A 27983-nucleotide genomic window follows, 5' to 3' on the forward strand; every position below is an offset into this window, starting at 1 on the left:
AGTCAGATCCATTTTTCCGCTGCACCACGACGGGAACTCCTATATTTATTTCCTTAGTGACTGCCTCCCTTACTAATCCTCAAGGTCTGTGTGCCTCAAAGGTTTAGAGCTTTACTTCAAGAACTTACCTGGCACATGTAAGTACTCTGATATTTGTTAAATAAATAATTTAGTAATTAAAAAAAAAATCCAGACTGGGAGGCATACTCCTCTTGACCTTGTAGTCAAGCCTTATCTCTTCCTGCCTTTATTTCCTAGCCTTGTGAATCAGGGAATGGGATGGCAGGACCAAGCCAGATAGAAGAGGTGGCAAGCACAGAGACTAGGAGAAGGCAATCAGAACTCGTTATGAATGCTGTTCTTTGGGTTTCCTCCACTGGAAGATGGCACTGAGTGGTACAGAGGGATGCAATGTCCTTTTCTCCATTTCGGAGTGGTGTCGAAGCTTCAAAACGTAGGCTTCTATTCCTCTAAAAGAACTCGAGAAGACCTAAGTTTGGGCAGCGAGGACGAACGACCTAACACGCTAGGAAGCCTTTGGTTTCGCTTGGCGAGGGATGGGGAGGTGCTACTGGGCAGGGGCGGAGTCCTGGACTCTGCAGGCTCCGCCCCCGGGCCGGTGGAGGCGGCTGGTCCTCACCTCCCAGGCCTGGGCGTGTCCCGGCGGGCGCACGCGCGCGCACGGCATGCTGGGAAGGCACCCGCGCGGCGGCCATTTTGTCTTGTCGGCTCCTGTTTAGAGGAGGCTTTGAGGCCTGTGAGCGGGCCCGAGGGGGTTGGCAACTGTGTCGCCGGCGTTTTCTTTGGAGGGTGCCAGGGCTGGTGGGAGCAGCCCCCCGAGGAAAGCACCATGATTTCGGCTGCGCAGTTGTTGGATGAATTAATGGGCCGGGACCGAAACCTCGCCCCGGATGAGAAGCGCAGCAACGTGCGGTGGGACCACGAGAGCGTAAGTCCCGCGGGCCTTGGGCCTGTGCCCGGGCGCCGTGGGGGAGGGGAGCGGCGCGGGCTGGGGCCTTCCCCGGGCTGAGGTGCGATTTGGGGCCCGGGCCACCCCGGGGTCAAGTGTCTGACCCCCGTGGCGGGAGGGAGCCGGGAGGATAGCCCAGAGGGAGGAGTCGGCCTGGATCCTCGGATGTGTGGTGATTTGTTTTTCGTTGTTGTTTTACTATCAAGGAAGTCGAAAAAGACCCTTGGCAGAATCGAGAAGCACTTTAATGAGGCAGGGAAACGCGGGAAAGGAAGGAGTATTTGATTACGTTTAGAGGCTCCGGAGTTTTCACTCACTATGAAATAGAGCAAAGGGCAAGTTCTTCCGTTATTTGGGTTGAGCGTCAGATTTAGACTGAAATTTCTGGCCAGGATTAGTGATAAAAATCGTGGCAGTGTAGTATTTCAGTAATGGTTCAATTTCGCTCGACGCTTAAGAGGAAGTAAAATTTTAAGATATCATAATTTCGTAGGGTTCACCGTGATTTACAAATATTTTTGCATAGCAGTACGTTCCAGTAAAGCCATTCAGTAAATGGTTAGTTGTCAGAGCTTTTTTCTTCACATGAAACTCATTTGCTCCTTTTAACACTTTAAAGATAAATGATTATAAATCCAGTTTCATAAATGAGGCTTGAGAGGCTGATCCAAGGTGTCCTGGCAAGTTGTTTAGCGAAAAAAAAAATCTTTGTAGTCTTCACTTTCCAGTGCTGTAAACCTGGCTGTCAAGCACATGCCGTAGGGGTATTTCTGGTGTTTTGAATATGGTGTGTAACGTTTATTTCAGGTCTTAGCAGAAAAATAGATGAAGAATTTAATTCTGCATGTGGTTATAATCTAACACATGGTAATTTAAAGGCAGTTGCTAATCAGAATATGAAGGAATAGTTAATAGCCTTTTAAAAAATTGCATATTTTAAACAGGCTTTGGTCAGAGTGAAATTTCTCTTTTGCAATGCTGGAAAACAAGTTGGTGCTAGAGAAGTCCTTTCAGTATCTTAAATAAGCGTTTGAAGTTTTTGTGGGGTGATGCCTGAAGTGTTAACGGTAGGAATCATTGTATGGGTTAAATTCACTCATCAGTCACTGACCTCAGGAGAGGTGAAGCTTTTTAAACTTTTTTTTCTTTGACATTTGGGTTTTTCCCTAAATTGTCAAAATAAAAATAGAGTAACTTTGTTGCTTGCCTTGGCTTTTCTAGCCATTTCCTTGTGACACGTAACTTTTTTAACCAATGAAATCAGTAATATTTCTATCTAAGCTTAGCAAAAAAAAAAAAGAAAGAAAGAAAAAACCATTACAATTTGCTTGATGTGCAAATAGGACATTTATCTATTTTGAGTTAAAGAGAGAAAATTGGTTTTGATTGCCTGCTCTTCAACTGGAGCAGCCTATGCCTGTGCCTAATTGGTTTTGAATAAGTGTTGTGAAGAAACTGTTTTCCTGATAGTATTTTATTGCCATATTGCATTATATGTGATGGGTTTGTAACATTAGCAATGACGCTCCCGGAAAAGCAACTTAAGTTTTATGCAATTTCAGTTACAGTTAATCTGCTTTACTCTTGGTTTTAGTGCTTGTCACTGATTTAAACTTTCAGTGCTTTGCCACAATATTTTATGCCATTTTATGCCTTTGATGACAGATCGCACTTCATTCTAGCTTCAGGGATTTGAAAAAGTTAATTGCTGGTGTTTCAGCTTCCTGTTTCTAAGAAAAGGTTGAAGTAGACCAGGAACAAAGCACATGGCTCTTCTGAATAAATTGGAATTACTATAGAGTTTTATAGGGGGGTAAACTCGAGGCGTCACTTCCGGGTCATTTGCTAATGTTGTTGGCTGTTAGTGCTAGAATCCTGGAGGAATGGACAACCCCAGAATATGATGGAAGGGTTTCACCATCCCTGTAACCTGATATTCAAACTATTTTTGCATTCCTACTTTATCTGGAAGTTTTTCTTTGCCACCCTTGCACTAGCTGGGAAAAGTCATTTCAGCTGGGTGGGGTCCTTTTGTTTAATGATGAATGGAAACTTCACCTTAGTGTTAGAAGCAGTTCCTAGATGTCTGTATCTGACTGATCTGTGGAATTTGTTTTAAATACAGATTTCTGTACTTCACGGCCACCCAATGCTCCCCTCCCCCATTCTGATTCCTTGGGTCTAGTGGAAGGCCCCCCAAATCTACACTTTTTTAAAATGGCATCTTTTGCATTCTAAAGCTCGTGAGCTACTCCTTCCTGACTCATTTCCTAAGCATTGGGTTTTTAATTGTGCGCCAGAAGCAGCACTTGGGGGAAGCTCATTTTTAAGTGAAGGATGTGTCGGTGATGCAAATTACCTTTCATTTATTTGTTAAGGTGTAAGTGTATGTAACTACTATCAGGGAAAGTGGTTTGCTTTACAGGCATTTCCAACTTTTGTAGATTAACTTTGAATCTGAGAGAAAGTAGTTTTCAGGTAAAGTCAAATCAGCTTTAATACTCTTATTCCAAGGATTCATTGGCACACCCTCTTCGTTTTTTTTTTTTTTTTAATATTTTTACATTTCCTTGAGATTATTAGTATTTTTTTCTCTGCTATGTTAATCCTAAACAAGCTAATAAGGAGTGTGAATACCTTTCAGTTAGTGGCTGCAAGGGAAGATTTCAGTGTTTGACAGAAGGCCTTAGTAACCTTCTGATCATTTGAAGAGTTGAGGTTGTAGAGAATTGTAAAGTCTGATCTGAAGTTTTTATTTTTATATATAGCGGGAACTTTGTAGTTCAAATTGAGGGTTTTATATTATAGATTTCAACCACAAAGTGAAATTGCATAACTGTTGGCTTAATTCTAATAACATATAAGTGAGATGTCTTTCATCAGTTACCAAATTCAGTATGTCCTCTTGTCATTGAAGTTTAATAATTTATGAAGGGAATGCTAGCAAATATTGTCATTGACACTGAAAGTTGTTTAGAAAAGAAAAAACAGTTGAGGTTTTCTGTACATATTTTTACTTGTGAACTTTGTTGTTAACATCTAAAAAAGGGATTCACAATCTAGGAAGGAAATTGGAAACAAAATTTAGTAATTACAGTGCATGACGTCCACAAGTATTTTACTAGATAGTTGTAGTTCATAGTCAACCCCCAGTTTTTTTTTCCCCCTCTCAGAAATGTAAACATTGCCCTGTGGACTAGAGGTTATGGATCTGATATTGTCAACTGCTGTGGCTCAGATTCAGTCTGATCCCTGGCCTGGGAACTTCTGCATGCCATGGCCAAACCGCCCCCCCCCAAAAAACAAAACAAAACCAAACCAATGAGTTTGAAAAAAAAAAAATTACTTCTGGAAATTGCCAGCAGTGTGTCTATATGTTGTGTCAGTAACTGCTGTGTGTTTTTTTTTTCCCTTTTTCTCTAAAACACGTGCAGAAGTGAATAGTACACTGAACTATACTGAACTCTGCCTGTACCCCTGCCCATACCGAACAAAACAACATAATCAACACTTGGCCAATATTATTTCCTCTGTATCGCTTATCTTTCATTATTCGAAGCAGTTCTATCATTTCAGTCTAAAACACATCATTACCTACCTCTAAAATGTAAGGATTTAAAAAATAACTACAGGGAGTTCCCATCGTGGCTCAGTGGTTAACGAATTTGACTAGGAACCATGAGGTTGTGGGTTCGATCCCTGGCCTTGCTCAATGGGTTAAGGATCCGGCGTTGCCGTGAGCTGTGGTGTATGTTGCAGACCGCGGCTCGGATCCCCACGTTGCTGTGGCTCTGGCGTAGGCTGGTGGCTACAGCTCCGATTCGACCCCTAGCCTGGGAACCTCCATATGCCGCAGGAGCAGCCCAAGAAAATGGCAAAAAGACCCCCCCCCCAAAAAAAACCCCACAATATTATCATGCCAGAAATATTAAGGTATTAATATTGATTTCTTAATCATTATTAAAAAGTAAAATAAAATTTTAAAAAATATTGATTTCTTCACAAGGGAAGAAAGTAGCTTAAATTAGTGTACAGGACTTCATAGTTTAATGAAATATGTTTAATTTTCTCATCATTTCTTATAAGTTGGGGGAAATTCCTGCAATTTAACAAAAATGGATCACTCTTATGGTAGATACAACAATATATTATGGATATAGCACTTGGCCTGAGAGAACCATTATTTGGTGACAGATATGAAGGAGTAATGCCCTTTTGTTATTAGCACAGTGGGGGGAAAGTATAGGGTCTAGAAAAGCACGTCTGAGAGGGGCACTTAATCCAGACTGGGGTACTTGGGGAAGATTTCTTAAAGTGGCTTTTCAATATTGGGACCTAAAGGATTAGTAGGAATTAGCCTGAGGGAGAGAAGACAAATGTTACTGGGGCTGGAGACCGTCTTGGGCCTGAGAATTTTTAAATAACTGAAGTCCTTGATTGTTTTTTGTTGGGAGAAGGGGCATGTGGATAGATGGGCAGGAAACTTGTTTTGAATGTTTTTTATAAGCCTTGTTAAAAGTTGGGACTAAATAACAGTAAATAACTGAAGGCTTCTTAGCAGGAGAGAGGTGTTTACTATCTGGCTGCTGTGGAAAATTGATTAAAAGGAGAGTGAGGAGTTCTGTTGGCTCAGCGGTAACGAACCTGACTAGCATCCATGAGGATGCCGGCCGGTTCCACCCCTCGCCTCAGTGGGTTGAGGATCCAGCCTTGCCGTGAGAGCTGTGGTGTAGACTGGCAGCTGTGGTTTGGATCTGACCTCTAGCCTGGGAACTTCCATATGCTGCATGTGTGGCCCTGAAAAGCAAAAAAAGGAGAGTGAACATGACTGATTACTATATTAGGAATTGGTGTTACTGATTTATGTTCCCTCTGATTTAGAATTATTAAATTGATTTTTTAACAAAAGTAAACTTGCTTTATTATAAAAGATTAAAACTTATATAGGCTAGTGAAAGGACAGTGAAATCTGTCCTTGCCTCCCCTTCCCATCACCAAATCTCCCCTGAAAGGCTTAAAAATTGGTTTGTATGTTTCCAGATTTTTTCCTAAAATTTACAGACATGCATGTATAAGTGTAAGTTGTTCTATAGTAGTTGAGTGTAAGTTCTATGTTAGTTCATATGTAAGTTAATATATACTTAACTTTAACTTAGAGTGTGGAATCTTTCCTTGTAGGTACATGTAAATCTGTCTTCATCTAACTTTCCTGGTGGATATGTAGATTATGTTAAATTCTTTTACCATTACCAACCAAGCTGCAGTGAACATTCTAGTACATATAGCTGAGTCACTAAGTCACATGCACAGTTTATATTTTGATGGGTGCTGCCAAATTGTGCTCAACTCTAGTAATGTTTGGAGCATTCATTTTTCCCAGCACTGTATTTAACATCAGATATTTTAATTTTTGACAGTTTGACTTTAATGTGATGGAAACTAGAAATTAAAATTTTTGGAGTTCCTGTTGTGGCTCAGGGGGAACAAATCTGATTAGCATCCATGAGGGTGCATGTTTGATCCCTGGCCTCTCTCGGTGGGTTAAGGATCCGGTGTTGCTGTGGCTGTGGTGTAGGCTGGTGGCTACAGCTCCTATTCAACCCCTAGCCTGGAAACCTCCATATGCCATATGCCGCAGGTGCAGCCCTAAAAAGACAAAAAAGGCAAAAATTTTTTTTTTTTTCCTAGCTAGAGCCCTAAGATTAATTGTATTTCTGCATTTTCTTAACTGGTAGTGAAAAGTTTGCTCTTAAGGTTGAATTCTTCTGGTCATTGGCATCACCTTATTTATCAAAAGAATAATCGTAATTATGAGAATTCTGCCCCCTCCCCCCACCTGTCCCCATGTTTTCTTCCCCACCTTTGGTTATCAGATTTTTAGGTCCAAGATGGACATTTAGTTAAGACCTGCTGAATTAAACAATGTGTTAATATTTTTATATATCCTCAGTCCCTGAGAAGGGTTAAAAGAAGCAGTCTAGGAGTTCCCATAATGGCTCAGTGGTTAATGAATCTGACTAGCGTCTGTGAGGATATGGGTTCGATCCCTGGCCTCACTCAGTGAGTTACGGATCCGTTGCTGTGAGCTGTGGTGTAGGCTGGCAGCTGCAGCTCCGATTGGACCCCTAGCCTGGGAACCTCCATATGCTGTAGGTGTGGCCCCAAAAAGACAAAAAAAAAAAAAAAGAAGATTTAAAAAAACCAGCAGCAGCAGCAGTCTAGAAGCAGTCTGTGTAGCTAGAGTTTATTGGGTTGAGTAACTTTTTTTTGGCCGTGCTTATGGCATATGGAAGTTCCTGGGGCCAGGGATTGAGCCTGAGCCAAAGCAAAGCAGTAGTCAGAGTCACAGCAGTGACAATGCCAGATCCTTAATCTGCTGCACCACAAGGGAACTCCCCAGTAACAAATGTTTTGATGCACCATTACAATAGTATCTTAAGGAGAGTTGAAGAGTGGAAAGAGCACACAGAACACAGAATTAGGAAAATAGATTTTAATCTGGATCCTTTTAGTAGCTAGATGCCTTGAGGGGGCGTCATGTGGCTGATCTCAGTTTCTCATCTCAGATGGAGTGATTGGACTAAATTATAATTAGATCTGTAGGCATGTCGAGAAGGTAATGGGTGATGTTTTAAAAATCAGACTAATTTGCCCATTTCTCCAATTTAATAAACATATAGGTTTGTTTTATTTTTTTTAATTTTTTTTTTATTGGTCACATCTGTGGCATATGGAAGTTCCTGGGCCAGGGATTGAATCCAAATTGCAGCTCTGGCAACTCTGGATCCTTTTAACCCACTGCACTGGGCCAGAGATCAGACCCTTGCCTCTGTATCGACCCAAGCTGCTACAGTCAGATTCTTAACCCACTGTACCACAGTGTGAACTCCTGTAAACATATAGTTTAAATTTTATAATCCCACTATGAAATACTTATTGTTTCCCTTTTTTTTTTGTATTGAGGACATCACGACAGAGTTACAATCTACGGTTTTTCATAGTGGCAGCCAAGATTCAAACTGTACCAAGTAGCCTCTCCAAGCATACCTGTTTCCACTTGCCTATTTCATACTCTTTATCCTTTTTTAAAATTTTTTATTATTTTTATTTTATTTTATTTTATTTTATTTTTTTTGGTCTTTTTTGTCTTTTGTTGTTGTTGTTGTTGCTATTTCTTGGGCTGCTCCCGCGGCACATGGAGGGTTCCCAGGCTAGGGGTCGAATTGGAGCTGTAGCCACCGGCCTACGCCAGAGCCACAGCAACGCGGGATCCAAGCCGCGTCTGCAACCTACACTACAGCTCACAGCAACGCCGGATCGCCAACCCACTGAGCAAGGGCAGGGACCGAACCCTCAACCTCATGGTTCCCAGTCGGATTCGCCAACCACTGCGCCACGACGGGAACTCCCTCTTTATCTTTTCATGGTTCCTTATGCCTAAACTGTCTTTCAGCTTTTCCACTTCTGAACTTAACCAATTCAAGCTTTACCATCTGACATTCATTCCTAAGTTCCTTTGTGTGTCTAGTGATGTGTGTACATTTTTTTAGGTTTTTATTTTTTCTATTATAGTTGATTTACATTGTTCTGTCAATTTCTGCTGTACAGTAAACGGACCCAGTCATACACATATATATATACCCAAACACTTACACACATTCTTTTTCTCACATCCTCCACATGTTCCATCACAAGTGACAGCAGGATCCCATTGCTTATCCACTATGTTTTAATACACTCTATTTTTCTTTTTTGTCTTTTTAGGGCTGCATCTGTGGCATATGGAAGTTCCCAAGCTAGGGGTCAAACTGGAGCTGTAGCTGCCGGCCTATACCACAGCCACAGCAACTAGGGATCTGAGCCAGGTCTGCGACCTATGCAACTCATTGCAACACCGAATCATTAACACATTGATTGAGGCTAGGGATTGAACTCTCATCCTCATGGATACTAGTTGCGTTTATTAACCGCTGAGCCACAACAGGAACTCCCTCTGTCATTTTGCTGTAATGGTGAACAGTATTAATCTTATATTTACTATGAAAACTTACATACATACATAAAAGTAAAATGCATAGCAATAATAAAGTTTCATACAATGAGGGTAGAATGCTAAGTTTAGTTTTTAAATTATATAACTATGATTTGTAGCTTTAAATAATGGTAGAATGTTGGTAATAATGGTAAATATATTTTTATGTATCTATTACAGTTGTAGGGAATTTGTTAATTTTTGGACCCTCGGAAACAGGGTTAGTAATTTGAAAGATAATTAACATTCCCTCTTTGTCTCTGTTCTCCTTCCCCCAAATGAAAGAGATTCTTTTTTTTTTTTTTTTTTTTTTTTTAAGGCCTACACCGGTGGCATATGCAAGTTCCCAGACTAGGGTTTGAATTGGAGCTGTAGGTTGGCCTATGTCACAGCCAAGGCAATGCAGGGTCCAAGCTGCATCTGCAACCCTCGCCACAGCTTGAGGCAATGCAGGATCTTTAATTCACTGATCAAGGTCAAGGATCAAACCTACATCCTTGTGGATACTGTTGGGTTCTTAACTTGCTGAGTCACAACGGGAACTCCCAAGAGCTCTTTTTTTTTTTTTTTTTTTTTAATTTGCTTTTTAGGGCTACACCCGCAGCACATAGAGGTTCCCAGGCTGGGGGTCCAGTTGGAGCTACAGCTGCAGGCCTACACCCCAGGAACATCAGATACCAGCTGCAGCTGCAACCTGTACCACAGCCCATGCCAACACCGGATCCTTAACCCACTGAGCAAGGCCAGGGATGGAACCTGCAACCTCATGGTTCCTAGTTGGATTTGTTTATGCTGCGCCATGACGGGAACTCCTTTAGCATATTTATTTTATGGGTGATAGTCTGTACCTTTTAATCCTCTTCCCCTATTTTGCCCCTCACTCTTCCTTTTCCCCACTGGTAACCACTAGTTCTCTATATCAGTTTGTTGTTGTTGCTGTATTTGTTTTTTGTTTTTTTTAACTTTATTTTTTGATTCCATATATAGGTGATATCATACATGTCTTTTTCCGGCTATTTCACTAAACATAATCCCTTCCAAGTCCATCCATGTTGCAAATGATTAAATTTCACTTCCCCTTGTGGCCCAGTGGGTTAGGAACCTGACATAGTGTCCAGGAGAATGCAGGTTCAATCCCTGGTCTTGCTCAGTGTGTTAAGGATCCTGCATTGCCGCACTTTGCGGCATAGGTTGCACATGTGGGTAGGATCTGGCATTGCTGTGGCTGTGGCATAGGCTGGGCGGCAGCAGCTCCAGTTTTACCTTAGCCTGGGAACTATATGCTGCAGGTGCAGCTATAAAAAGAAAAAAATTTAAAAGAAATCTCATTCTTTTAAATTTTTTTTGTGTTCCATTTTGTGTATATACACCACATTTTTGGTATTCATCTGTTGTTGATGGATAGTTGGGATGCCTCCATATCATGGCTGTTGTAAATAATGCTACCTTGAACATTAGGGTGCATGTATCTTTCCTTTGTTTTTTTCTCTTTTCATTTTCTGGCTGCCCTGCAGCATATGGAGCTCCCAGGCCAGGGATCAGGTCCAAGCCACAGCCATGACCTAAGGGGCAGCTGGAGTAACATCAGATCCTTAATCCACTGTGCCAGGCCGGGTATTGAACCTGCATCCCAGAGCTCCTAAGATGCCGCAGATCCTGTCAGGCCACAGTGGGAGCTCCTTTTTAAAAAATTTTTTTTCATTACTATTACCTGCAGCATGCAGAAATTCTGGGGCCAGGGATCAAACCTGAGCCACAGTAGTAGTGACAATGCCAGAACCTTAACCTGTAAATCACCACAGAACTCTCTCTCTCTTTTTTTTTTTTTTTTTTTGTTTTTTGTTTTTTAGGGTCCCCAGGGCATATGGAAGTTCCCAAGCTAGGGGTTGAGTTGGAGCTACAGCTGCCAGCCTGTACCACAGCCACAGCAACTTGGGATCTGAGCTGCATCTGCAACCTACACCAGAGCTCATGGCAGCGCCCAATCCCCAACCCACCGAGTGAGGCCAGGGACAATATTTTGTCTGTGTACCCTAAGCCCAGCTTTTCTGATGATTTATTTTTTAAAATGACCACATAAATATCACGTCAAGTATTTTGAACTGAGAACTGAGTGGAGAATACTTATGTATTTTATTTTATTTTTTATTTTTTTTTCCTCTTTTTTTTTATTACTGAAATGAATTTATCACATCTGAAGTTGTATAATGATCACAACAATCTAATTTCACAGGATTTCCATCCCACAGCCCAAACACATCCCCCCATCCCCCAATACGTATGTATTTTAGCACTAGCTCTGCTAATGATTTGACTAGTATCCTTATGGATACTAGTCGGGTTCATTTCCGCTGATCCACCATGGGAACCCCTTGCTTATATCTTTTTGAATTAGTGTTTTCTTTGGCTATACACCCAGAAGTGGAATTGCTGGATCATACAGTAGTTCTGTTTTTAGTTTTTTGAGGAACTTGCATTCTGTTTTTCAGAGAGGCTGCACCAATTTACATTCCCACCAGTAGTGTAGAGGGGACCCCGTTTTTCCCCATTCTTGCCAACATTTGTTATTTTTGGTCATAAAGTGCCTTTTAAAGAACTAATTTATTTGTAGGAATGATGTTTATGTTGCAGTATAATCTTTAAAATCAAGTATTAGAAGAATTTATAAAGAAAATGGTACGAAGATACTACGATACTACATGGCTACATGTAACAGGATACTGTTGACATAAAACTAAATTTGTGGTGTAAACATGGTATTCGAATATGATTGTTCTTTATGACCTTAGTTTTTCTAGACAGTTTATGAAACCACATTGCTTCAAATAAGTGTGAAGCAATTGACCTTTGAAGGAAAAAACAATCTATTTCAGATTTAACATCTAGCCTCTAAGTGTCTCACAAAAACCTGTCATTCATCTTTCTTTCATATGTCATAGTGTGCTGATAATTTACCCAATATCAAGGATTATATGAAGGGAGATATTTTGCTGAACAGGTTTTGGTTTTGCAGTGTTACAAGATTAAAATATAGGATAGCGCAGTCTCAGAATATATCTAAAGGAGTTACAAAAGTACTAATGGGGAAGTCAGTTTTGTTTTAATAGTTCTTCCTTATACCATCAAAGTCACTCAGTGAAATGCTGGCATGCGTGAAAATATCCAGTACGTTTTAGGGCCTGTTACAGGATCACTGAGTGAAAATACTGAATCAGATTGTGCTTTAAATGAGTGTTATTTGGCATTTATAGTGGTTTCCAAATCCTAGGCTGTAAATTGGTTCTGGTCTTTTTGCGGGGGGCGGGGGAGTGCAGTCTGGGACATGTGGAAGTTCTTGGGCTAGGGAACCTGGTTCACAGCAATAACCAGAGCCACAGCAGTGACAACTCCAGATACTTACCCTGGGAACTTCAGTTATGGTCTTTAACAAAGTTAGAACAATAAAAAATGACATTTATTCTGGTTGTCTTTCCAATATTTGTTGTTGCTGGGAGGTGGAGCGGTGGTTTCTGTTACCATAATAGAAATAGAAAATGCTGGTAACTGTCAGTCCTGCACTTCTTGTACTGGAATGCAGGCATCCGAAAGGCATTAATTTACCTAACTAAATGGTTTAACAAATGAAATTGTTGTACTTGGTTGAAAGATGAAGATCACGAAATGAGAAAATAGTTATTTGCACCCTTTTCTGGTATAGTTTTAAAACTGAGCAATATAAAAAAGTTAAATTACTTTTGTTTTTCTTTATTAGGTTTGTAAATATTATCTTTGTGGGTTTTGTCCTGCGGAATTATTCACAAACACTCGTTCTGATCTTGGTAAGTGAATTTTCTGTGTAACCTTTATCAAATTTATGATTAAAGAAAAACTGGTGCTTTATAATTTTGAAAAGAAGTTTTCTCTTAAAGGGTTGTTGATAAAGTAATTTCTTTCCTGGTTTAGATTTTGAATGTATTAATAAATGCCAGTCTGACTAAACATGGCGGCTTAATTGAATATACATATCTATTTCCACTCCCTCCTGAAACTCCTCCACTAAAACGAAAATTTAAAACCAAAAAAGGTGTTAACGGAAGAGGAGATAACATTAGAGATGTCAACAAATTTTTGGAAGATGACAAGTGGATGGAAGAATAGAAGAGAAATCTGTACCTTAAAAGCCTGCAGACGGGGATATTAAACAGAAGCAAGAGTTTGATCAGCAGAACCCTGGACAGGCTCAGGATTTGGAGGCACCAGGTACCATAGAAGGCAGAATTGAATCATGGGGCTGAAAATAAGAGATTAGTCTAGTTTAGGGTTTTTCAACCTTGACATCTAACAGTTTGACCTGGAAAATTCTGTGTTTTATAGGGGGCTGTCCTGTGCATTGTAGGATGTTTTGCAGCATCCTTGGCCTCTACCCATTAGATGCCAGTAACATCTCCCAATTGTGACAGCCATAAATGTCTTCAGGCATTGCCAAATATCCCTTGGGGGGCAAATTTCCCCTTCTTGAGAACCGCTAGTCTAGGTGATCAGATTCTTAAGACCTGTGCATCTAGTGATTCTATGTCTCCCACCCCTACAGCCCAGGAGACTAGGAGGTTGTTTCTGAAGAAATTGGGCTGAATAGACTAGTTCATCGGAACAAAATGCAAAAACCAAAACCAAAACCAAAAAACAAAACTCCAAAACCTGAGTGATTGTTTTCTTCTCCCAGGGATGGTACTTAACTTGTATCATTCTAGATACATAGAAGAGAAATTAATTCATTAAGCCCAATGCTTGCCTTAAAGCATCAGAAACACGGTAGGGCTGGATGTATCTAGATACTGGGATTATGGATACAGGACAGGGCAGTAATGAATAAAAATGAGACTGTAAGCGAGATTAAATGAGTCTATATTCTTAATAGTGAGGTTTTCCCATTCCCTTCCTCTGCCCTGTTCCTAGAAGGATACAGCCAGATGTTTTTCCCCAGGCAGAAGAGAAGAGGATTCTTTAGAGAAAGTGAACAGTTCCAGAGAAGTGATTTACAGGTACTGACCCTTGGGGAAAGTCTTGTTGCTTGATTTTCCTGTGGTAAAGCCCATTAGTTGACAAGCCTTGCCTGTGCACACCAACTTTGAGTCAGTTTTTGGAAATGTTTTGCCAGCCAAGGAATACCAGTCAGACATTTTGAAGAAAACGTTCAACACAAAAGATTAACCAAAACCAACAGAAGGAAAGAATTTAGTGAAACATATAGCGGATGATGGGGGAAAACAGAAGAAAAAAATGTTAACGCCATAACTAAATTTAGTATCCTCAGAGAAATAAGATATTAGGAGGAATAGGATGTGTAAAAAGGGAAGGTTTGAAGAACTAAAGAGCTCTTGGAAATTAGAACTAGAGAAATCAAATCAGTGGAAAGTTTTTTGAGGATAAAATAAAGGAAATTTATGGAATATTGGGAAAAAATTAAAATTTGAAGAAGTTATCAGTCCATTGCTGATAGCTAATTAAGAATTCTAGATAGAGAAAATGGGAGGAAATTTTAAAATTGTATTACTGAAAGACTTGACTTTTTAGATTGAGTGTGTCCTTTAAGAGCTCAGCAAAGCAAATGAAAAAAATTCATACCAAGGCACACCATTTGTGAAATTTCAGAACACCATGGGTGGGGGTGAGGCACATAGGATTATCCATCAGAATGGCCTCAGATTTGTCAATAACAACACTGGACGCTTGAAGACACTGGAGAAACACCCTCAGGATTCTGAATGAAATTTTTTTTTTTATCTAGGTTAGCCACATAGCCAAAGAGCAAACATGAGGGTGAGAAAAACATTTTCAGACATGCACGGTCTCAACAAATATATCTACCTCGAACCTTTTCTCTGGAAACTCCAACACATGGGCATAAACCAAGAAGGAGAAAAATAAGAGATCCAGTAAATTGCATCCAATACAGACCAGAAAAGGAATTTCTAAGGATGACAACTCTATTAGTGGACTTAGATAATAAGCAGGTTGGAAAGCTCATGGAAGAAAATGAAGCTGATGTATTTTGGATCTTGAGGGAAATTAGTATTGAGACAGTTCTTGTGGCAGAGTTAAAGAGTTTGAAATGAGTTTGGATATATAGAAACATAGAAAAGACTAAACAGATGAAAAAATTGCAGTAAAAGTATAAAGTGTATCAAAAGTGTCATAATGCATCATAATGCATAATGTTTGGCTCAGCAGTTAAGAGGACTTGCATAGTTAATAAACACTGAGTGTTTATTTAACCTAAAATTTTTATGCCCAAGACAAAGTAAAATAAGCATAGAATTTAGAGATAGGGAGATGGATTCCAGAAGATATAGCTTAAAGGATTAAAATTGGTTGCCTCTTGGAGTTGGTAAGGGGTAGGACTAGCAACTTCGTGTACAGAGACTCAGAGTTAATAAGATGTCATTGATGGTTCAGACCAGTGGTCTGCCCTTATCCCAGTTTTCTTGTATCAGTAAGGAACAATTTTCTCGTTTCTCTTGTTCCTCTTTTTTCTTTACTTATGTAGTAGTTTTGCATTATACTAATCTTGAAGACAAGGAGAACAGTTTTCATGTGCTTACTTGGGCACATGCTTCATGGTTCAATAAGCTCAATTTAGGTGTCTACAGACTACTGAGTGATTGAATGGATCTTATCTCCTAAAAAGAACTTTTTGTTTTGGCAAGAGAAAAGTTAACCTCAACAATAATATACACTTATATCTCTCATTCTTTCAGGGCCGTGTGAAAAAATTCATGATGAAAATCTACGAAAACAGTAAGTTGCCTTTGTTCTGGTCATCCCTCTCTTCTTCCCAGTCATTATTTGTTTGAAGGGGACAAAGACTGAAGTAATTGAAATTTATGCACAATGATTGTCATTATTTGGGGGTGGTAGAAAACTTTTTATGATATCTTAAGAGTACATATTATATGCCAAACATAAGCCTAAATAAGCTTTCTTTCTATATCACTTTTTCTTTTTTTGGCCACACCCATGGCATGTAACAATTCCCTGGTCAGGGACTGAACTTGTGCCACAGCAGTGACCTGAGCCACTGCAGTGAAAATGTCAGATACTTAATCTGCTGAGTCACACTGGGACTGCTCTGTATCACATTTGTGAAAAATATTATTGAAGTATAGATGATTTACAATGTCATAAATGATTTATCAAGAGAGGTTGAACTATGGGAGTTCCCATTGTGGCTTAGTGGTAACGAACCCAACTAGTATCCATGAGGACGAGGGTTCAGTCCCTGGCCTTGCTCAGTGGGTTAAGGATCCGGTATGCTGCAGTGTGGGTCACAGATTCGACTTGGGTCCCACATTGCTGTGGCTGTGGTGTAGGCTGGCAGCAACAGCTCTGACTTGACCCCTAGCTTGGAAACTTCCATAATGCTGTGGGTGCTGCCCTTAAGAAAAGTAAAGTGTCATATTTTAAATTCCACATATAAGTGATATCATATGGTATTTGTCTTTATCTGACGAAACTTAGTATCCATCTGGTAATCCACTGGTGTTCACTAGGTCCATCCGTGTTACTGCAAGTGGCATTTTTCTTCTTTCTAATGGCTGAGTAATGTGTGTGTGTGTGTGTGTATACAGTCATGGTTTTGTCTGGGTATATACCCAGGATTGTAATTGCTGGATCTTAGGGCAATTCTATTTTTAGTTTTTAAAGGAAGCTCCATACTGTTTCTTGCATGGTGTGGCTGTACCAATTCACATTCCCACCAGCAGTGTAAAAGGGTTCCCTTTTTTTTAAAAACCTTCTCCAGCACTCACTCTTTGTAACCTTTATAATGACGGCCATTCTCACTAGCATGAGGTGGTACCTCATTGTAGTTTTGATTTGTATTTCTCTAATAATTAGTGATGATGAGCATCTTTTCATGTGCCTCTTGGCCATCTGTATGTCTTTGTTGGAGAAATTTCTATTTAGGTCTTCTGCCCAAAGCATCTGTTTTTTAACAGCCCCATTTTGTAAATGAGACTTGTCCTTGGGCCAGGGACACAGGTCCAGTGTAGTGTTTAAGCATCTGGATTTTCCTGAATGTAAAATGTATACTCTGAACCAAATATACTGCTAAATACTGCCTTCCTCTACCAGGATGAGGGAGAACTATAAATTCACTTCTTATAACCTGGTTTACTCTTTAGCCTAAATGCAGTAATCCGTGAGTTTAGTTAAGATGGAATATGAGAGTTGTAATGGATGAAGATTTCTTAAAAATAAAAGCTTGTTTTTTTCATTTTTATTAGGTATGAGAAGAGTTCTCGTTTTATGAAGGTTGGCTATGAGAGAGATTTTTTGCGATACTTACAGAGTTTACTTGCAGAAGTAGAGCGTAGAATTAGACGAGGCCATGCTCGTTTGGCATTATCTCAAAACCAGCAGTCTTCTGGGGTGAGTATGAAATTAATTTACAGTCTTTGTATAGTGTCCTTGTCCTTTGGAAACCCAGAGATCTCCCTATTATTGAAACTTGTGTTCAAGTTCATTGATTATTTTGTGTTCTTTTCTGACATAAAACTTAAAAGATGCTTTTTTCTTCAGTCATTATTAGTAAATGTGCTAATCATAGGGTTTTTCCTCTTAAGTAACTGACAAAATATGCAGCTGATTAACAGAAAATGAGATAATTGTGTTACTACCCTTGAAATCCAGCATTTTAATTATTAAATACAAATACTAGGTGTGGTGTATGAGGAGTTTGGATGTTTATTTTTGTATTTTAGTTGTTGACAAAATTCTATTGTCTTCATTAGGCAGCTGGCCCAACAGGCAAAAATGAAGAAAAAATTCAGGTTCTAACAGATAAAATTGATGTACTCCTGCAGCAGGTGAGAATTGCGTGGTATTTTGGGAGGTGGGGGCCATACTTAAGGCACACAGAAGTTCCTGAACCAGGGATTGAACCTATGCCATGCCACAGCCTGAGCCACAGCACTGACAATGCTGAATCCTTTACCCACTGAGCCACTGGGAACTCTGAGAATTGTGTGTATAATGTCAGAAAATACTTGGAGTAAACTCTTAACTGGAGAAAATATAAGGATGGCAAATAAATACAAGTAAAGGTGCTCAATGTCATTAGTCATTAGGGAAATACAGATTAAAACTACAGTGAGATGCTTATTGTTCACCTATTAGAATTGAATAGGTTGATCATATTAAGTGTTACTGACGCTCTCCGTGTACCCTGATTCAGCCCTAAAAAGCAAAAAAAAAAAAAAAAAGTTAAAGGAATGCACCATGAGCCATTCCACTGCTAGATATTTACCCAAGGGAAATGAAAGCATATGTTTACACAAAGAGTTGTATACCAGTGTTCAGAGTGGGTTTATTCATAATAGGCTAGTGAAAGAAAAGAAGGAAAACAGAAAAAAAAAACAAATCCTGGAAATAACTCTCAGATGTCTGTCAGTAGGTTAACAGATAAATTGTGATTATATAGTGTGATACTCAGTAATAAAAAGGAATTAAGTATGTGTAACAATATGGATGAATATGAAGTTTTTTAAGTGGCTAGATTTCCCCCAAAAGTAATAAAAAGTACATGGTTCTGTTTATATAAAATTCTGGAAAATGCAAATGAATCTACAGTGACAGAAAGCAGATCAGTGGTTGCTTTGGGAGGAAATACTGCAGAGGAGTGGGAGGAAGTCTTTTGGGGTGATGGATATGTTTATTATCTAGATGGTGGTAGTGGGAGTCAAACCTTATGAAATTGTGCACCTGAGAAATTGGCTGTTTATTTTTGGTCAAGTGTACGTAATTAATGATTTTAAAAAAAAGAAAATCAGGAGTTCCCATCATGGCTCAGTAGAAACAAATCCGACTAGTATCCATGAGGATGTGGGTTCAATCCCTGGCCTTAGTCAGTGGGTTAAGGATCCAGCATTGCCACGAGCTGTGGTGTAGCTTGCAGACATGGATTGGATCCTGCACTGCTGTGGCTGTGGTGTAGGCCAGCAGCTGCAGCTCCAGTTTGACCCCTAGCCAGGGTACTTCCATGTGCCGTGGGTGCGGCCCTAAAAAGCAAAAAAATACGTGTATAAAAAATTTAGGAGTTCTCATGGCTCAGTGGTTAACGAATCCAACTAAGAACCGTGAGGTTGCAGGTTCGATCCCTGGCCTTGCTCAGTGGGTTAGCGATCCAGCGTTGCCATGAGCTGTGGTGTAGGTTGCAGATGCGGCTCGGATCCTGTGTTGCTGTGGCTCGGGCGTAGGCTGGTGGCTACAGCTCTGATGAGACTCCTAGCCTGGGAACCTCCATATGCCACGGGAGTGGCCCTAGAAAAGGCAAAAAGACCAAAAAAAAAAAAAAATTTTTTTTTAATATTCCATAAATTTTTAAAAAAAAATCAGAAGGTTAAATTAAACCCATAGAGTCTTAACTACACAAAACCAAACAAAAAGACCCCCAAACAACCATTAAATGCTAATGAAACTTGGGGATAAAAAGAAAAGTACTTGGATGATTTGGTTCCAAGACACCCTGATTGCTTTTTTTTGTTCCCCTTAGATTGAAGAATTAGGATCTGAAGGAAAAGTAGAAGAAGCCCAGGGAATGATGAAATTGGTAGAACAGTTAAAAGAAGAGAGAGAATTGCTTAGGTCCACAACTTCGGTGAGTAGCAACCTCATTTTGATTAACCCAGGCTGTTCATTGAGAATTACTAGGATGTGTTCCTATTGGAGAACAATTTTTCTAATGTCCTAATTTGAGAGTCAGCAGTCTTAAAGGGCCATATAGTAAATATTTTAGGTTTGTAGGTCACAAGATTTGTAATATAAAAGCTCTGCCTTTGTATTATGAAAGCAACTTCAGACAATACATAAGCAAGTGGGTTTGGCTTTGTTCCAATAAAACTTTACAAAAACTGGCTTCTAGCTGCTGGCTTGCCTTAGATCCGTTAAGTATTCATTTGGGCCTGCTTTTTATTTCCTTATTTGTTACAACAAATTACTCAGGTTGTACTTACCTTAGTTCAAAATTGATATACTCTTAAAAATACCTTTTACTTTAACTTTCAATTAGGGAGTATAATATATCTAATTGAATATTATATTCAATTGTTGTAGATATTGATGCTAGAATATAACTGTTTATTGGTTCCCAAATATTGAAAGGATGTGTTCATGGTACATTCAGTGAGTTTAGTTCCTTAATGATTGTGAGAAACATTTTTAGTATGGAGCTCACACCTTTGACCTGTTGAACCACGCAAGAAATGAGTTCAGACTAAGGAAGCTTTCTGAAATGTAGTTTAACTTGATTTCAAGGTGGTGTGGGTAATTCAAGGGTTATAGTTGAGGGATGGGGTCTCAATACTCCTGGGTGATATGGCAGGCTGATTGGTGTTGTCATGTTTCTCTTCTCTAAAAGTTGGCCAGTTGCTGCTGAATATTACGGCTCTGAGGAAATGGAAATTAGCAATGCACAAAATTGAAATCTAAGTGTTAAGTATTTTTTTGAAAATTTGTTCTCTCTTCCTCAGATATTCTTATAATAACTGATTTATCATTTCAGACAATTGAAAGTTTTGCTGCCCAAGAAAAACAGATGGAAGTTTGTGAAGTATGTGGAGCCTTTTTGATAGTGGGAGATGCCCAGTCCCGGGTAGATGACCACTTGATGGGAAAACAGCACATGGGCTATGCCAAAATTAAAGCTACTGTAGAAGAATTAAAAGTAAGTTTCTTATAAACACATTTTAGCTAGGGCTAGTAGTATATTTTAGCATGGTTAGAAATTGATCACTTATAACAAACCTCTTGATATTTTTGCTGATGTGTGTTATTTAAAGCAGTGATAAATCCCCGTACTATTTTTCTGCTTATCACATTAGTAAAGCACTTTATTTTCTCTACTCTTTAGTGCCAGGAATTTGGGGAAAAGAACATTCCTGAGGGATTAGTCAAATGATAGCTTGTGTATGCGCATGGTATTGAGATTTCTCCATTTCACCCTTAGGGCATCAACTTCCATAAACTGGTCTGCACATGCTTCATATTAGGTAACCATTGTTCGGCAGTGTCTTTAGGGTTATTTTTCTTTAAAAATTGAACTTGATTTCCTTAGGAAAAGTTAAGAAAAAGAACTGAAGAACCTGATCGTGATGAGCGTTTGAAAAAGGAGAAGCAAGAACGAGAAGAAAGAGAAAAAGAAAGGGAGAGAGAAAGGGAAGAAAGAGAGAGGAAAAGACGAAGAGAAGAAGAAGAAAGAGAAAAAGAAAGGGCTCGAGACAGAGAAAGAAGAAAGAGGAGTCGATCACAGAGTCGGCACTCAAGCCGAACTTCGGACCGAAGATGCAGCAGGTCTCGGGACCATAAAAGATCACGAAGTAGAGAAAGAAGGCGAAGCAGGTATATAGGACACATGAGGGGATGCTGAGCATATAGCAAGTGTACAGTAAACAGTAGTAACTACAGTGATAATTCCTTGCTACTTGGGATGCTCTTAAGTATCGTTAAGCACTAGGATGAATTATGAGAGTTGAAATCAGTGAATGAGTCTGTCTTTGAGGTAGCTTCATTGCCATTTCCCATGAGGCAGTCTAAGGAGGTTTGATGCAGTCTTATTAGAAAGTCAGCGTACCGGATGGTCTCTCTCTCTCAAGTGCTTCTCTTTAAGAGACGAGTCTCCTCGATTCTAAGAAGACATTTAAATTATTCATTATTTTGGATAGGATTACCTTACCTATTTGAAAAATTGACGTTAGGATTATCAGTTCTTAAGATTTCTAATGTAAGTATGTTTTAATAATAGATTCTATTAATTTGCTTTTAAGGATGTTTTGGTTAGTCTTATTATTTAATAAACAGTATATAATTTTCCAAAGGTTTTTTTCTCACTGTAGTATCAGCTGAAGTTGCTTTCCTTTTGTTTTAAATTATTTAAGAAGTAGAGATCGGCGAAGAAGCAGAAGCCATGACAGATCAGAAAGAAAGCATAGGTCCCGTAGTCGGGATCGAAGAAGATCAAAAAGCCGAGATCGGAAGTCATATAAGCACAGGAGCAAAAGTCGGGACAGAGAACAAGAAAGAAAATCCAAGGAGAAAGGTTAGTTTTAATGAGAATTTAATTCATTAAGAGACTTCTTACTTTCTTGTCTCCCCACCCACTCACCTTTCTTTCTTTGGATGAAGGCAGAGTTCCACTTCAAGCTGTACTCATTTTCACTTAAAATGAACACCATTCATTAGGAGACAAGTATTATTTTCCCCGTTCCTACTCTGATTTGTGAGAATGACAGTTGACCTGGTGTTTTCTTAGCATATGTTAAAACCATGTCCTTCAATTGAAAACTTTAAGGCTTATTATCTAGATTCTTCCAAGTACTGCATTACCTTTCAGGGTTTTAGGCTATGGCATTCTTGGTTATTGGCAACATTGGGTTTTTTTGTTTGGTTTTGATTTTTTTCTTTTTACTCGATGCAGTGTTCCATAATATGTCTTGTAGAGTAAATGTACATTATCTCATTGGTCCTCATGTATAGCATTCATTTAACTCAGTACTTCTAAATTTGCAGAAGTTGAATGCGTTACATGTGACTTAACATGTTTTTTATTGAAACAACATGTTCTTTCCCCTCTACTTTTTCTTTCGTTTTTCTGTGGCATTCCACTGTGCCCTCTTATTGGAATTTTTCATTTTGTCTTTGGCATGTTTTCACAAGGATATTCTCATCTTTTGACTTAGCCTTCATTGAGTAATTCTTTTAATCTTAATCATCAGGATCCCCTTTCTGTGTTTTCTTCAGATTTTTGAGCATCTATCATTTTTATATTGACCAGGCTATTCTGCTTTGCATGATTTTCAGGAATGAGAGAAAGGGCTTGTTTCTAATTTTCTTGCCTCTGCTTGTTGCATCTTGTCCTGCCTAACTGTGTCCATGTTTGGTCACCAACAATATATGTGCGCCTCTTTGAGTTTATTATTAGACTTGTATGTGATATTCACTATTTTCTTTTATGGAACTAGCCTGTGGTTTTTGTGGGGTATAACAGTGAGAAAACTAGCAGCATAAACAGTGGCCTTGTTGGGTCTTCTGCTTTTATTTTTCCTCAAATAAGTACACCTTCTCTTTTAAAAGTATTTATATATATTGGCTTTTTCTACAACATGGAGCAAATGTTATTAAAAAGTAGGAAACAAGGATTTTTTTTTTTTTAAAACTTAGCGTCATGAGCTTTAGTATTTGCCATTTAAATTTAGAAATTTTTGTGATTCAAAAGGCAGCTGATAGGAGTTCCTGTCGTGGCTCAGTGGTTAACGAATTCGACTAGGAACCATGAGGTTGCGGGTTTGATCCCTGGCCTTGCTCAGCGGGTTAAGGATCCAGCATTGCCATGAGCTGTGGTGTAGGTCGCAGATGTGGCTTGGATCCCGTGTTGCTGTGGCTCTGGCATAGGCCAGGGGCTACAGCTCCGATTCGACCCCTAGCCTGGGAACCTCCATATGCCATGGGAACAGCCCTAGAAAAGGCAAAAAGATAAAAACAAAACAAAACAAACAAACCAACCAAAAGGCAGCTGATACAAGAGTTAACTGACTAATAATAGTTGTGAGAAGGCTTCACCCAATGTTTTTGCAAGACTTTCTGTATGATGTATTTGGGGGATGAGGGTCAATTCTGAAGAGCCAGATATGGATGTCAGAGATGAAGTCATTCACTTCTCCTTGAGAACTAAAGCTCTTTGCTATAGCATCATTTGTGTCACTTGAAATAGTTGGATTGATTCTCAGGACAAAAGCTAGTAGCTAGCCTTCATAATTATCTGGGATCAGAGTTGAGCAATAAATGGCAATGGCCTGACACAAAAGCAGATATGTTTGTGTCATTTCTGAAGAGAGCATAAAAGATAAGTTGAATTGCTTAGCCGTGATCCTAATTGTAATGATAACATCATGGAATATAATCAGACTTTTGTTTAAGTAAAATAAGCTGCATTGTGTTCAGATTATGAACAAACAGGGATTTTCCTGGTGAGATGTGGAGGAAGGAGTGAAGACTTGATTCAGAGAAAACTCTGCATCTGGTCCATCTTGGGTATGCCATTATACATTTATTTTTAACTTTGAGGTCTCTTTTAGAAGTGATGTGATTTATTGGCTTTTGAAAATACCATGTGGCCACTTGGGCACTCCAGTATAAATTTAACTGAAGGCCTGGACTTTGAGTCAGATATGAGCATAGCAAGCAATTGATTATGGCAGTGATTATGGCTCACTACTTCATGTGCTGTGATGAAAGCACTTTATCTGAGTCCACAAACGAAGAGTGGTTTCTTACACAAATCTATGGTGGTTTCTTACCACCAACCAATTTAGGGTGCTCTCTTTGTCAAGAGAGGTTCCTTTTTTAATACATAGCCCTAAAATCCACCACACTTTGTGGATGTCCTTAGGACTATTAAGATCTACCATATTTATATAGGGCAGAAGATAAGATTATTGGACTGACTACTAGTCCTCTACGGGGCAACAAGACGACTCTTCCTCATTGAAGCTACCTGTGCACCGGAGAAGCCCATAAGGCACAAAGGGAGGACTTTCCCACAAGGTCAGTTAGAGCACACTATACTGGCACAGTTCTCATAAGTGGACAGACAGACATGAAGCAAGTCCTGCAGTCAGCTACATGGACATTGCTTTGTGCATTATACAAGTGTTATGGACTAAGTATGCTCCTTCATATAAGATCTTCAATTCGTAAGGTTCTTTGAATGAGTGCCCCCCCACCCCCATATCATATTTTGTTTTCATTACACATCTCTCTCCCAGTTATTTGATGTTGTGTCTTAACAATTTTGTCTAGAATCTGTAAAGGGTTCTGCTTCTCTTAATGTCTGACTTATGAACTGCTCTGCTAGACTAGCTATTCTTAACTTAGTTTTAGGTGAAAAATAATAAAGTTTGCTGTTTGCTTTAACATTTTCTGTTAGAAATCTTCGGCAATACTTGGGACTGAAAAGGCTAGAACATACTTGCTCCATGTATCACTTTTTGCCTCTAGTATGATGTTTCACCATTCCAAAGAAAAAAGAAGGAAAAGTTGATGTTTTTTTCATTCTTAATGTACAGCTGAGTTGAATTTTAATTTCTCCTTTTGGAAAAACAATTCTGAGATGACATATATGTTACTTTCCTTAGCAAAGTGCAACAGTTCAGGACTTAGAATGGGATTGAGATCCACTTTTGTTGGGCTTGTCCCTCTTGGGTATTCAGACATGTATAGGTATAAGTCATCTTTTACATTTAAAAATATATAGTTGGAGAAACGTGCCTATTAAATGTTCAACTTTTTTCACCTTTTGCGGATACTATTTTTACTTTAACTTCATGTGAACACAATTTTTTTAATACTATCTTTCATACCTTTCCCATTGCCTTTTGATGTTCTTCACCCCAAATGAAATTTATTTACATTTTCGATTCTGCAGTGATTTGGTGTTGCCTGTACTTTTAGTAGCTTCTTACCAGTTTGAGAGAACTTGTCCATTATTTTGCCTTTTGCTTTCTCTAATTACCTGTCCCGCGCTCTTCTTCCTTTATAAATGACAAATTTTATCCCTTTGATAAATTCGTCTGACTATGTTACTTGCAGTCTGTGGGAGATGATTGTCTTTTCATCTCTCAATTGTTTTCACTTTTCAACGTGTCATTTGTGTATTGTATTTTACTTTAAAATCCATGATCAATGTCTTCTTTTATGGCAGAAAAGAGGGGATCTGATGATAAAAAAAGTAGTGTGAAGTCCAGTAGTCGAGAAAAACAGAGTGAAGACACAAACACTGAATCAAAGGAAAGTGATTCTAAGAATGAGGTCAATGGGACCAGTGAAGACATTAAATCTGAAGGTGACACTCAGTCCAATTAAAACTGATCTGATAAGACCTCAGATCAGACAGAGGTAAGTGTATTGTTTCTCACTTTGATTAGGGCTTTTTGTTACTGTTTGACAGTGCAGCGTAAGTATGCACAGATGAAGATGGAACTAAGCCGAGTAAGAAGACATACAAAAGCATCTTCTGAAGGAAAAGACAGTGTAGTCCTGCAAAACATTTTGAGGTACATTGTTTTGTCTCAGCTATTTTGTAGCAGACTCGTGCCCCCATTAGTGTGCCTCTTTGGAAATTACTGCCCACATTTGTAATATAGTCGCCATTGAAAAGTTAATTATCCTTTTTTTAGGGATTTTGCTGTCATTTCTTTTTTTTTCTTTTTTTTTTAATAAAAAGGTTGAACTGTTTTTTTTTTTTTTTTTTCTTTTTCTTTTTGGTATTAAGTCCATCTTGTGTTGGTACATTGGCAGAGACATATGCTTTAAAAACTTAAATATTTCTGAGGCACATGTTGGACTACGTTGTTTTAATTAAACTGCTAGTATTTCTTTGTCAAGGATGTTTCTAGTTTTTTGCTTTATTGCCTTGCATTCTAATGCAGTTTGTTCTGTAACTCGAGAGCCAGTAGCATTGGATTGATGGAAGTGTAGGGTTTATGAATTATTGCAGCTGACTACCATACCTCACACAGCGTTGGTGTTGTGAGCGGCCCATGAAAAGCCAAATTAAAAATCAAGGATTCAGTCAAACTAAGCAGGTACTCATGCCAGGTACTCCTTTCTCTACCCACATCCATGTTTGAATGCTATTGCCTGTGATCTTTACGCTTAACTGTTGTGTATCTTTTTTGTTCTTTACAAGAAGCACAGAGGGGTTTTTTTGTGTATTGCGTGAAAACTTGTAATCAAATGTTAACAGAATGGAATTTTTTTTCAACTGTGTGTAGGGATGCAGTGGTGCCCAGAATTAGATATCTTTAAAGAATTTTAAATACAATAAACACTTCATATTATTCGCCTTGTTACATTCAATGCAATTCTCAAGTCTTTAAGAGGTATGTGTTTATTAATATTTCCTACTGTGTAGGAGAATTTGCAGTCGGCCATAGGTGTATAGGAATAATCACTGGCTGATATTTAAAGCAGCAGTGAATAGCAAGGACAGACACCTTCCAACTGTGAAATACAAAGAACTGATGAGCCATATAGAATGAATTTGGGTTTTTAAAGAACTATTAAAGGTCAGGTTTTATAGGAGTTCTTAAAACCTATAAACTGTTCATTCTTTGGGCTAGTGGCATGGGATTAAATATTCCTAATGAAAGGAAGTACCAATTAGTTGATTTGTTGGTGGCATTCCTTTTCTAGGACAGCAATGTAGTTATATTTGTGTGAGCCATTCACACATAGGCAGGCATACACAGGCACATGGCTTTAAGACCACACTGATGCCTTGATAATTTAAAAGAATACGAACATTCCATATACATATATGAATTAGCAGTTAGTGACTGGGCCACTTAGTCATAAAAATTTGCCTTTTACATGCTGTCTAATTATCATTTTTCCCCAAATTTTGCATTGTAGGACTACCGTTGGAAGATTTTTGGAAGAAAACTGAAAACGGCATAAAGTGAAGATCGACATTAAAATGAGGTGAAAGAAAACAATAGTGGCATAGAAAAAGTATAAAGCTCAGTTAGTTTGTTTGTTTTTTTAATTAAAAATTAATTCAGGACTGATGTGACCTACCACATTTCAGAACATGTATTAGTAGCATATATATGCCACTGAAAACTTAGGTCCTGTATCATATTTTTTTCTTTAAGACTTTTTAAGAAATATTACCTAAATATGTGGCTTGCTCAGTGTTTAATTGCAAGTTTTCATTCTTGGACTTTGAAAACAAGATTAGTATTTGTGTGAATCAGACTAAGTGGGATTCCATTTTTACAACTCTGCTATACCTAGCCTTTGGATTTAGAAGTGAAAATAAAGTATCTCTGACTTTCTGTTACAAATTTGTCTCTGTCATTGAAAAGTTTTAGTATTAATCTTTTTCTAATAAAGTTATTGACTCTGAACTAGTCCCTTGTTTTAAATATGAGATACACTGTTACTAAA

The 27983-nt window shown here is 38.8% G+C and overlaps 1 protein-coding gene across 13 annotated transcripts; it reads left to right on the forward strand.

Moving 5' to 3' along the window:
• Positions 681-27943, forward strand: LUC7L3 (LUC7 like 3 pre-mRNA splicing factor). 13 transcript variants are annotated; one of them, XM_013981053.2, is made up of 13 exons: positions 687-949; positions 12754-12820; positions 13066-13241; positions 13938-14023; positions 15740-15779; positions 17267-17411; positions 17774-17848; positions 19534-19638; positions 20542-20703; positions 21094-21377; positions 21914-22074; positions 25735-25875; positions 25981-27943. In XM_013981053.2, the coding sequence occupies exons 6-13, from the start codon at positions 17289-17291 to the stop codon at positions 26169-26171; spliced, it is 1242 nt and encodes a 413-aa protein (XP_013836507.1). In that variant the 5' UTR covers positions 687-949; positions 12754-12820; positions 13066-13241; positions 13938-14023; positions 15740-15779; positions 17267-17288; the 3' UTR covers positions 26172-27943. The 13 variants fall into 13 exon arrangements, with proteins under 13 accessions (XP_020922850.1, XP_005668977.1, XP_005668979.1 ...); XM_013981054.2 differs by having other exon boundaries at positions 689-949; positions 12945-13241; XM_013981055.2 differs by having other exon boundaries at positions 689-949; positions 12945-13241; positions 13941-14023.

This window comes from Sus scrofa, chromosome 12 (assembly GCF_000003025.6).
Source record: "Sus scrofa isolate TJ Tabasco breed Duroc chromosome 12, Sscrofa11.1, whole genome shotgun sequence".
Lineage (NCBI taxonomy): Eukaryota > Metazoa > Chordata > Mammalia > Artiodactyla > Suidae > Sus > Sus scrofa.

Coding starts and splice junctions, on each gene's coding strand:
- LUC7L3 (XM_013981051.2), top strand. CDS start 851: ATGATTTCGGCTGCGCAGTTGTTGGATGAATTAATGGGCCGGGACCGA. Junction 17,412..17,773: donor AAAACCAGCAGTCTTCTGGG/GTGAGTATGAAA, acceptor TGTCTTCATTAG/GCAGCTGGCCCAACAGGCAA. Junction 17,849..19,533: donor TTGATGTACTCCTGCAGCAG/GTGAGAATTGCG, acceptor TGTTCCCCTTAG/ATTGAAGAATTAGGATCTGA.